Below are 10977 nucleotides of genomic sequence, written 5' to 3' on the forward strand. Positions count from 1 at the left end.
CAGCTTGAAGCTTGTCTACTCTATTACAAGATGCAGCAAAACAAATTTGAAATGTTTGAGAAACAAGCGAGTTGAGAGGTCTAGCAACACAAAGAAACCAAGATCTAATAATTCTTGAGGTGAATCCAGCTAAGAACACAAAGTAAATTGGAAGAATGCATGATTTGTTTTCCTTTAATACAAGATTTTTTTTCCATTTGACAATCAGCATTTTTATATCTTTTAATTGATGATTTTTACAGGTATCCATGAAATATTATTCCAGTGACTACCCTGGTGCCAGATCCACAAATAATAGAAGCAAAGACATCCACCGAGTTTATTTGTAAATTATACAACCAACACAGCAGAAAGGGAAGGATATTCATTTAAAACTATGAATCCACAGAATAAAATACAGTTTAATTGGGCATTAAAATAAATTTATTGGAATTATATTGCCATCAATGAGAACTAATGGATATGGAGACGTTTACATGCCCCAACATGCCTCCAGTGCAGCATGGTGATCGACTCTTTAGTACAGGCATTCCAGTTCAATGTCATTGGGGCAAGTGACAGAAGACACAAGCACTGATATTCTTCAATATGTCCAACAAAATATAGAAATTGATTCTAGCTTCTTGAGAAATGCATACCAAATGATATTTGCCATGAAATGTTTTGACATCAACAAGTTACAAGCTGAAGACTTGTGCAATTGCTCCAGCTAAAAGTCATCATATGCATTTGATTGTAGATAACCGGCCATCGCTAGAATTTGATTTGTAACCACTGTCATGACCCAGCAGCATCCTAGTTAGAAAACAACACATCTGCAATTATTTTCTAGAAACCCCCATTGACTAGTGTTTCCAGTTTTTAGGACAAAATCATATGCAGCACACATAAAGCAAAGAAGCCTTAGATTGAATCAACAATAAAAACATTAACTATGAAATATTGTCCAATATAATTTATCTCATACCAACCTTTGTGCCATAGAGATCTCAGAAGTCTTCGAGAGCTTTGTGTCAGTCACACTGTGTTTTAAATATAGATTATGTCCTTCGGAGTACTGTCTATGCTTCCAACAGCCTTTTGAGTCAAGAAAATTGTGTACTTGTTGAGTGACACCCCCTAGAAATGGCATTTCTTGATATTATTCCTCAATTAAATCAACAACCACAGCTTCCAAGAGCTCTCAAGCTAGAAAAAATGTTTACATGTCATGTAATGCCCCAAAACTGGCATCTTCTGACTCTGATCCTGAGTTGAAATTATTGTTTTTGAAGCACCTTAAGCAGTTTTAAATGGCAATTATTGCAAGTGTGTGAAAATGAATATATATTGCAATAATCATAATTGCAAACACAAATATTAATTGATTCTTTGGTCTGCTCTTGTCAATCTCTTGGTTCGGAAAGATCGAAAATTCGCATTGTGTCACTAAAGAATCTCTGTTTAATGGCCCATTGCTTAGACTTCCGAAATTTGTTGCAGCTGAGGGTCATTTCATCATTTTCATTCCTCTAAAAAATGGCGGATTTAATGTGTATCTTTTCCTTTTTCTTCATCATATATGTTAGCAACTTTCTGCCCATACTCTGCATTGCAGTGATTATCAACAGGGCTGCAAGTAGAAATTCCATTCAAGCCAATGCCTCTTTTTTCCATTTCACTCAGCAGTTCGGGAATTTCTTCCATGTGACCTGTTTCAATAAATCCTTGTATGAAGCTTTTATAGAAGAAAGATTCAGGTTCAATACCCTTCCCAGTCATTTCCTTATAGACCAACATTGCTTCTTGTACAAGGCCTTTATGACTAAGTCCCCAAACAAGAGAAGTATATGTATATAAATCAGGTTCAACACCACTTTCTATCATCTTACTTTTTAGGTAAAAAGCCTCAGGCATATTCCCATCCTTTACATATTGAACAATGAAGGCTGTATAAGTATATTTGTCAGGAACCAAACCGTTTTCCAACATTTCTCTCAAAAACAGCTTAGCTTCCTCCAGATTTCCATCTTTACAAAGCCCATCAATAAGTGTTGTGTATATAAGCATATTCGGTGGCATAACTGTGACATTTTTTCTAAAAATGTATTTTGCTTCCTCTATTTTGCCTTGCTTGCAAAGTCCATCAATGAGCACAGAATAAGTAATAAGGTCCGGAGCAATACCTCGGGCTAAAATTTCATTAAAAAGATTGAAAGCATTCTTCATATTGCCTACTTTGAAATAAGCATCGATCAACTTGGTATAGACAACAATATTAGGTTTCAAACCCCTTTCCGTCATTTCAGAGAGAAATTTTCTGGCTTCTTGTAACTTACCTTTATCACAATAACCTGATACCACGGCACCATAGGTTGAAACATCTGGTTCAACACCTAGTTCTAGCATTTTATTAAAGAATTCCAAGGCTTCCTGTTGACGACCCTGATTGAAATGTCCATGAATCAGAGCTGTGAATATAAATTTGTTGGGAGTCACATTAATCTCTGACATTTTCCTGAAAAGATCAACGCCTTCCTGTAATTTACCTTGTTTGCATAAGCATTCGACTATAACACCATATGTAACAACGTTTGGAACTAGACCAGATGTTAGCATTTCATTATACAGTTTGAGAGCTTCTTTTACATTGCCCTTTTTACAATTTCCATCAATCAGACACGTAAAAGTGAACTCATTGGGAGACGGTCCACGACTTTTCATGTCTTTAAAGACCACATTTGCTGCCTGTGTCGTACCTTCCTTACAATGCCCATCAATAAGTGAACTGAGTGTAATCACGTTGGGCAAAATTCTGTTACAAGCCATGTCGTTGAAAATATCTAAAGCTTTCTGCAGTTGTCCATGCTTGCAATGGCCATTAATGAGGGTATTATAAGTTACAACATCGGGATTACAGCTTTTGTCCTTCATTTCATCACAAATTCCAATCGCCTCCTCTAGTTTTCCTTCTCTGCAATAACCATCCACCAAAGAATTATAAGTGACAACATCTGGCTTGCATCCGATTTCTTCCATTTCTCTAAACAAGTCCCTTGCGCTTTGCAAATCCCCCTCTTTGCACAAAAAATTTATCACAATATTGTATGAGAAGACATTGGGTACAACCCCACTTTCCTTCATGTCCAACAAGAACTTTATAACCAAATGTTTTTTGTTTGACCTGCAAAACCTCTGCAATAGCATATTGCAAGCATAAACAGAAGGAATAATCTGAAACGTTTTCATCCTATAAAAAGTATCGGTGGCCTCCTCCACCATCCTAGCTTCTGTATAGACCCTCAAAAGGGAATCAAAGACGCGTGGAGGAGAATTGCAGGCCCTCTGAGTTGCCCTCAACATCTCGAAAAGATCTGGTTTTGGGTATTTGCCTTTTTGTGCCACAATATTCTTGACAACTTCTTCGGCTTGTGCGTATCTTCTGCATTTATAAAGGATGTGGGCAAGAATGCAACTTGATTCTGTGGTGTGTTGGAAACTTTGTTGCAGGCTTGCCCACCTAAAGAACTGGAGTGCCAATGAGGAATCTTCCCTCAACTTCAAAAGAACTTGAGATACATAAAGAGGAGCGAGCTTCGATTTCAGCAAAGGCGAGGCCCCCAAATCATCCCAACGGTTTTCTCTGACCATTGCACACGCATTGTTTATCAGTGCATCATCTTCGACGTCAACACTAAGTAGGGGCGTCCTGCTTTTGCTTGAAAACCCACAATATTGATGATCCTTTGGCATTGTAGGTGCATGTGATTTTGATTTATATAGAGATACATAAGTTAAAAGCTTGAGCCCACTTTGCAGAAGAGGGGTATAAGCAAAGAATCGGATATGAATGTAGTAGTGAGTTTTGAGAAATTTGCTTACTTGACTGCTTCTCTCGGCTATCATCACGATTATCATTTGCTGTGCTTCCTCATGCTCTTCTTTTCAACCCCCTACTGCTGCTGCGTTCTATGGACGTGATGCCCTAACTTTTAAATTCGTTTGCATCTACTTCTTCCCATAACGTTCATCCGATATTGGAATTGCGCTCTGAATGACCTCGGCCATATTTAGCAACCTTAGGGCCCGTTTGGTTGATAGAAATTTTCGAGTACGTTTTAAATTGGAATAGAGAATAGGATTATGCATTCCAATTTTACTCTTTAAAGCAAGCATATGTCTATGCCAAAAAAATCTGTTATTAGAATAGGTCATTTCTATTTTCAATCCTATTATTTCAAATTACATAATTTTTTGGGTCTGTGAGTTTGTGCATAAGAGCTAAATTATTTTGGCAAACAAACTTTCAATCATCTTGCTCGTTGTCAAACGTTATCAACCATCGATTTCAAAAGTCTGGGATTCAATTCACACAAGCATCCTACCAATTTTGAAGAAATGCACAGGGGAAAAAGAGGAGCGCGTAGGAAACACATAGTTGGAATGGTGTTTTGACAAAGGCATCATAATAGGATTGCAACTTGTGATATTTGAGAGGAGGCGAACATGATAGCAATAGGGTTTGAAGGCTTTGCAAATAAGGTCAAGGTTTTGTTAAACTTAACAGAATAATTCTCTCGAATCCACAGCACACATACATAACCCCATCAAGGCAAGGCTTCCTCCCTCGTGAAACAGTCATGCATCATCTAAAACACATTCTTCCTCTAGTTGAGGCAGCGTTAAAGAAGACCAAAGTTAGTAGAGATGAAATAGATTGCCCAAGTCATTGCTTATAGTGAAGGTCGCTAGCGGATTTTCGGAGAGACCGTCGATATTATTGTGGGAAATTGTTTGCATAGGTTTGCTAGGGTTTTGATGATCCTCAATGACCCTAGCCCCGGTTATAGGTAAGTCTAATTTCACATATAAAAGAAAATATATATAAAAATAACCTTATTCCAATTTCAATTTGTACAACCAAACAAGGAATTAACATATCTCCTAGCAAATTCTAGGGGAACCAAACAGGACTGGAACACATATTTTCTGTTCCCATTCCCCATTCCCATTTTCCATTCTAATCTTCAATTCCTATGCCTGCAACCAAACGGGCCCTTAGGGCTCGTTTGGTTACTAGACTATGATTTAGGAATGGGAATCTGAAACCCTTGATTTGGGATTCTGGAATTTGAAATCTAGATTACGGTTTCCAGATTTACATTGGGACTATTTGGTTCAAATTTAAGAATTCTAAGTTAGTGTGGTTTCCTTATTGTATGTTCTGTGACTGGAGAGCGAACTGGTATGGAAAAATTATATGATGAATGCCTTAATTTGGAGCATCCTTTATATTTCCTATTTGGCATTACTATTCTACAACATTGGGAGACTATGTTTAGCATCTCGCATTGCTGATTTAAGGTGAGGGGTTATAGGTTTCTCATGCCAATATTGCCCATTGTTTGGCATGGGTTTGAAACTGCAATTTAACTCTTCATAGTACCTGCCTAGGCGTTATTTCTCATGCCATGTCTTGGCATCAGTATTTCCACTTGTAATGCTTGCAACAATTGATTGTTGTCATGGGAGGAACTTTGATTTTATGTGTTCCTCTGGACCAAGTCGTGACTAGAGAATAGAAGTGTAAACTGCTAGGAAAGTGTCAACCATTTGGGCATTTACACCTGTTGTTGTTGTGACGATACTCTTGATCAAATGAATGTTTTCCCCCTACATCTGTCAGTGTGGTATTTTTCCAAGGCCTTTTGTTATCTCAAATAGATCTGCATTTGTTATTGAGGTCATTGGAGGCTTTCTATAGTCACCTACAAGTTCCTCTATTTGATTGTAATTTCTTAATCGTTGCAGCATCTAAATTGCAAATATTTGATATTTGAAAATGGGCATGTGGATGTCAAACCATATTAAATTTCACTTTATTTGGAATAATCATTTTTTTTTTTAAAGGGATTTAACATGGGAATTCCAAATAACAAGTATTTTGGAGGAATACGAAATTCTTGTTTTGGGGGTCAAATGAGGATACTAAATCCACATTTGCCCGAATTCCAATTCCTATTTTGCGACCTAGGCAGTGGATTAAATTTTTTTAAGAATTTTGAATTCTAATTCCTGCTCAAATTTATGATCCAAACGGGTCCTAAATAAAATGGCTTTTACATTTCGTGGGAGCCCTTTGCAAGGATAGGGTAAATAAGGGGTAAATCAATAAGATTAATTTTATATATATATATATATATATATATATATATATATATATATATATATATATATATATATATATATATATATATATATATATATATATATATATATATATATATATATATATAGGGGTCTTTTTTTATTAATTTATAATGTTGAAGTACTAGGGGATACATGAACATTTTGTGAGAGTTAAATGGTTCAAGGTTGGAAAGAAAGTACAAATCGATTATTCAAGAAAAAATAAAATAAGCCACATCAAGTAGTCAAAGTAGAGTAAGGTGAGGGGGGAATCCTTATCATCATTTTTGCTCCATACATTAGCGAGGTCAAAGGTCGGGTCTAGGAGGGACCACCCATCTTCATCTTTCTCCCTCTCTTTTTTTGTTTCTTCATCCCTTCTGGAAGATGAGATAGTCAGAGCCAGTTGTGAGAACCACTTGGAAAAAGTGGTCATGGGTTAGGAAGAATCACCTCTAACATCAAGCCAATTAGACCACAAGATGTCGAAGGGGCAAGAGCAGCAACAAGCCAACCCAATATAGGGACACAATACTATGGAGATTTTTAGTGTTGCCTCCACACATCACCACCCCCCCCCCCCCCCCCCCCAAAAAAAAAAAAAAAAAAAAAGAGCAACAACGGTCATGGGACCGTGGGGTCTAAGAGCACGAGTTGAAGAACTGTGGCCATGGAGTTGAGTTCATTGTACATAAGCAAAGTTCGACAGTACTCTAGCCACCATCCAAGGGGCATTGCCCCCTATTCGAAATAACAATGGGAAAGTAAACTCTAAGAGGGCGGTGGGAAGGGGGGTGTGGGTAAATCAGCACTTCAAAGCTTTAACCATAAAACATTCACCACACATCCATCTCATAATTTAGCATATAAACTGAAATAGCTAACTACACATTTGCATCCATAACATGAAATAAATAGCACATGACATAATAAATTTGGTTACCCAGAAACCCTCCAATGAGAAGGTAAAACTGGGGTGGGGATGACACCCACAAATCTTCACTATTACAGTTGTAAAGTGTGGCCTATTATGGCTACAATGAGTTTGACCATAAACCATGATCTACCCTGTGAGGGATCTGCCTTGTTAAAGGCTTACAAAGACTATTAGGTCTCACCTTGTTAGAGTATTTAAACTTACAATAAAGTAAGCACTCGGTTAAGAGATTTACAAAAGCCTGTTAAGACAACACTGTTAGGAGATTTGCTCTATATCACCTATTAAAATGATTCAAACCATGACCCTTCGATTAGCACACTATTGTTGGATGTCAAATCTTCTCTTTGCTGATAAATCCTTGATCCTTCTGATCAGATGTGTCTCCTCTATCCTATCTCTACTTTGCTATTGTTCTCTCTAATTGATTTTGCAATTCAAAACACTATCATAACCTCCATAGCCACCATGTATGCTCTCTCTGCACTTAGCAGTTGTCTCCTTATGCACACAAACTCTTTACGGTTTGCCTTCTTAAATAAACATAGGTGGAATGGGTTAGGTAAGAATCAACGGTTGTGGTTCATCCATATTGTGCTTAATTGATCCCTTAATTTGATTGGTTGCATGTACTACATAGGGATTCACAATTTACCTCCATACTTATCTCTTAGAATCAAACAATATGATTATGTCGGCCCAAAAATGGTTTACATAAAAATTCATGTCATTTCAAATAACTATGCCAAAAACTATTCACTCGGCATCCAAAGACTCTAATGCTCGGCCTTCACTGTGCTCAAAATTTTGTAACTTGCCTTTTAAATAGCTTGACATACACTATTTACTTGGCACTTGAATTACTCGCAATTTATAGACTACTCAACATATGAGTGACTCAACACATACTAGTGCTCAACACTAAATAGGCATATTGCTCGACGTGTATTGTCTGACAACTTATGCATGGCATGCTTTGATCACTCGGCTCACATTGATTGCTCGGCTTGCACTATAATACTGCTAGAGAATGATAGTGTTTCGTCACTACCTTGTGAAAACCAATCCAAGATTAACAATCTCCCCCTTTGACTTAAGTGGCAAAAACACTTTGGCATGGCATACACATTCTTATTTATGCATAAGTCGGACAATATATACTACGCTACTCAACTCATATACAAAATTTTAAAACTTCAAAATTCTACAAAATGGATGACTAATTTGTCATACCTTATTACTCTATTACTCCCACTAAGTAAATACTTCATTTTTGTTTCTGAATTTGCTCTCATACTCTTGTCTAATAGATATCTACCTTGACAAAATATTTTCTCAAAAGTTTATAATCCCCCTTTTCTGACACTTATGTCATTTGGGTTATACACTTAGAGTGTGTTTATCCAAAAATGGCTTATCTAACTCCATTATTATCTTCAATGTTGCATCCTAGTTGTTGCATGCGACCTCTAGTGATTGAAACTGAATATTTAGCCGAGTAACAAGGTTAACAAGGTCAACAAGATAATACATTATGCAGGTTTTGGCGGGGTGGGGTTATTTTAGCGAAAGGTTTTTCCCCACTGGCATGTCTTTGTATTTACGTGTTATTATTTATCTATCTATTTTTTGTGTTAGTGCTTATAATTTCTCTTGCATTCTAATATGTTTTTAGTCCCAAGTTTTTCCTTTCTTGAAGTTGAACTTGAAGTTTTAGTTTACCTCAACTTCAAGTTCAGGTCTGCCTCAGTCTTTGTGTGTCAAGTTTGATCTCTTTCCTCCAGTTGGTCTTAGTTTAAGTCGAAGTCAAAGTTGAAACCCAGTCACCCAATTCTTCAACTTCAACTTCAGTGTCAATGTTGCACACTAACGAAAGTTGTATGCAGGTTTTAAATCTTCGAACCAAATCAAGGTGGGTCCCAGTGCAGCATTTCCCAGACGTGCGAAGTTATGAATGAAAGGATTTAAGGCAGTACATGTTTCGCTATGGCAAGATTTGATTGAGGGATAAAATTGTCATGTCATGATCACCTAACACAGCAGCATATGTGCAGATTTGATGTAGTATTTAAAACAAAGCACATGCGGCATCTTTTCAAACCCATGCCACATGAGTGGGTAATTATTGCACGCACTTGCCAAATCTGTTCTTGCGATCTTCTGCACAAATCATTCCTTAAATGCATTCATTTTAGCCCTTTTCTGCTCATTCCATTTTCTCCGAAGAAATTCCCAGTATTATCGGGTAAGAAAGGCGAGTAGCAGGCTTTGTCTCTGTTAAACTGTAGGCTTTGTCTCTGTTAAACTGTAAGTACATCTTCATAACCCTTTGCATTTCAAATTGTGTTTGCTTTATTTTGAGGTATTTCAAGCCATATATTGTAAGCTTGTCTTTATTAGTAGTCATGACGCTTTTCCGCCCAAAATTGCCTAAGCTAGAGAAACCTTCTTTGCTTAGTTCCCTGCCTGAAATTCGTGACACATTCATGGTAAATAAAAGTTTATCTAAGTTAATTGAACGAGCCAAGAATACCCAATAAAGCCCCATTTATCAGAGGTTAGTCGATAGTGGATTATTAGAAGCCGCTGCTTTTGCCGCTGCTATCACATATCCAGAACTTGTCCTTGAATGTGCAAGCCATTATGACCCTGTTTCTGGATGTATCAAGAAAGCCTCAGAGGAAGTGATTGTTAGAATCAATAGAACTAGTGTCCATTTGGCCTTTAGGATTCCCCACAAGGAACCTTATGAGCCATGAACGTTTGAAGAAGCTGAGCGCTTGTATGCCAAAAATAAAAATAGCTATGATAACAAGATAGCTCAATCTTGGCTCTTGAAACCAGCAAAGGGAGGTTCTAGACTACCTAAGCCATTGACTATTGAGCATTTTATAAAAGAAATTGTGGACATCGTTCTTCTACTGAATAGGATCAAGGGAAATGAGCATGCATTCCACTGGGAATCTTGGATGTACTTTTTCATATAGAAGATCGTTGAAGTGGTTAAATTCATTGATTGGTCTGATCTCGTAGCAGAAAACCTGCATAGGGGTTTAATGGTTGTTAACAACTGTGGCCCATTTTTCTTGTCTTCTGATCTAATTTACATCCTAGCTACATCTAAAGAATGGGACTATCTTCCACATGCACCTTGCGTTAATGACATACCCATTTACCAATATTATAGCGATCTTCAAGAAGCTACAGTATGCAAAGAGTTTAAGAGGGTCAATGATGTCTTTCTAGGGAAATTGGTATTTGAACTCCGAGGCCGGGAGAATGATAGGATGACAGAAGAAGCTATGCAAGTTGTGCAAATCTATGGTTGCTATTACATTCAATTTCCCAGATTTACATATATCAGAGTGGGTGGTTTTTCTGATGAACCTTTAAAGTTGCCACGCTATTGTTCAGATTCTAAAGTGTTGTCTAAGATGTGTAGGCAATTTGTTTCTGTGATTGAGTCTTTTCATATTTCAAAAAGATCATCTTCGGCATTCTTCCCAATTGAGATTGGACACTATAGATGCCCTAGTCTGAAAGAAGCCATATTGTCAGCAAAATCGTTAACCCGCTTATGCTTTAAACCTTTCATTTCTCGGTTAGATTTTGACTACACTGGCTTTGTCAGAAACCATGTTAAGAATGCGGTATCCTTGGTTCACTCCCCACAATTAGAGGATTTTTGGGCAATTTTCCTTAATGAACTCGAGGTAAGGAAAAGATTGTGGTCTCGCTTGACCATTAAACAGATCACTATGTTTAATGTGGAGTTGGATACTTATGGAATAAAAGATGATGATTCTGAAGAAGTGCTCGATCAGTTTTACATTGACCAGATTGAATGCATACCCATTCCTAAAATTTATTGG

General features: G+C 37.2%; 1 protein-coding gene across 3 annotated transcripts; it reads right to left on the reverse strand.

Annotated features, from left to right (window-relative positions):
• Positions 1-344: 344 nt before the first annotated feature.
• EMB2794 (Tetratricopeptide repeat (TPR)-like superfamily protein) lies at positions 345-4089 on the reverse strand. 3 transcript variants are annotated; one of them, XM_089792026.1, is made up of 3 exons: positions 3862-4089; positions 972-3723; positions 345-795 (listed from the first exon to the last, which is right to left on the reverse strand). In XM_089792026.1, the coding sequence occupies exons 1-2, from the start codon at positions 3895-3897 to the stop codon at positions 1528-1530; spliced, it is 2232 nt and encodes a 743-aa protein (XP_089648152.1). In that variant the 5' UTR covers positions 3898-4089; the 3' UTR covers positions 345-795; positions 972-1527. The 3 variants fall into 3 exon arrangements, with proteins under 3 accessions (XP_089648152.1, XP_089648151.1, XP_089648150.1); XM_089792025.1 differs by having other exon boundaries at positions 345-774; positions 972-4089; XM_089792024.1 differs by having other exon boundaries at positions 972-4089.
• Between the last annotated feature and the right edge of the window lie 6888 nt (positions 4090-10977).

The sequence above is a fragment of the Cupressus sempervirens genome, chromosome 7, assembly GCF_028749045.1.
Source record: "Cupressus sempervirens isolate cs-2001-9-10 chromosome 7, ASM2874904v1, whole genome shotgun sequence".
Lineage (NCBI taxonomy): Eukaryota > Viridiplantae > Streptophyta > Pinopsida > Cupressales > Cupressaceae > Cupressus > Cupressus sempervirens.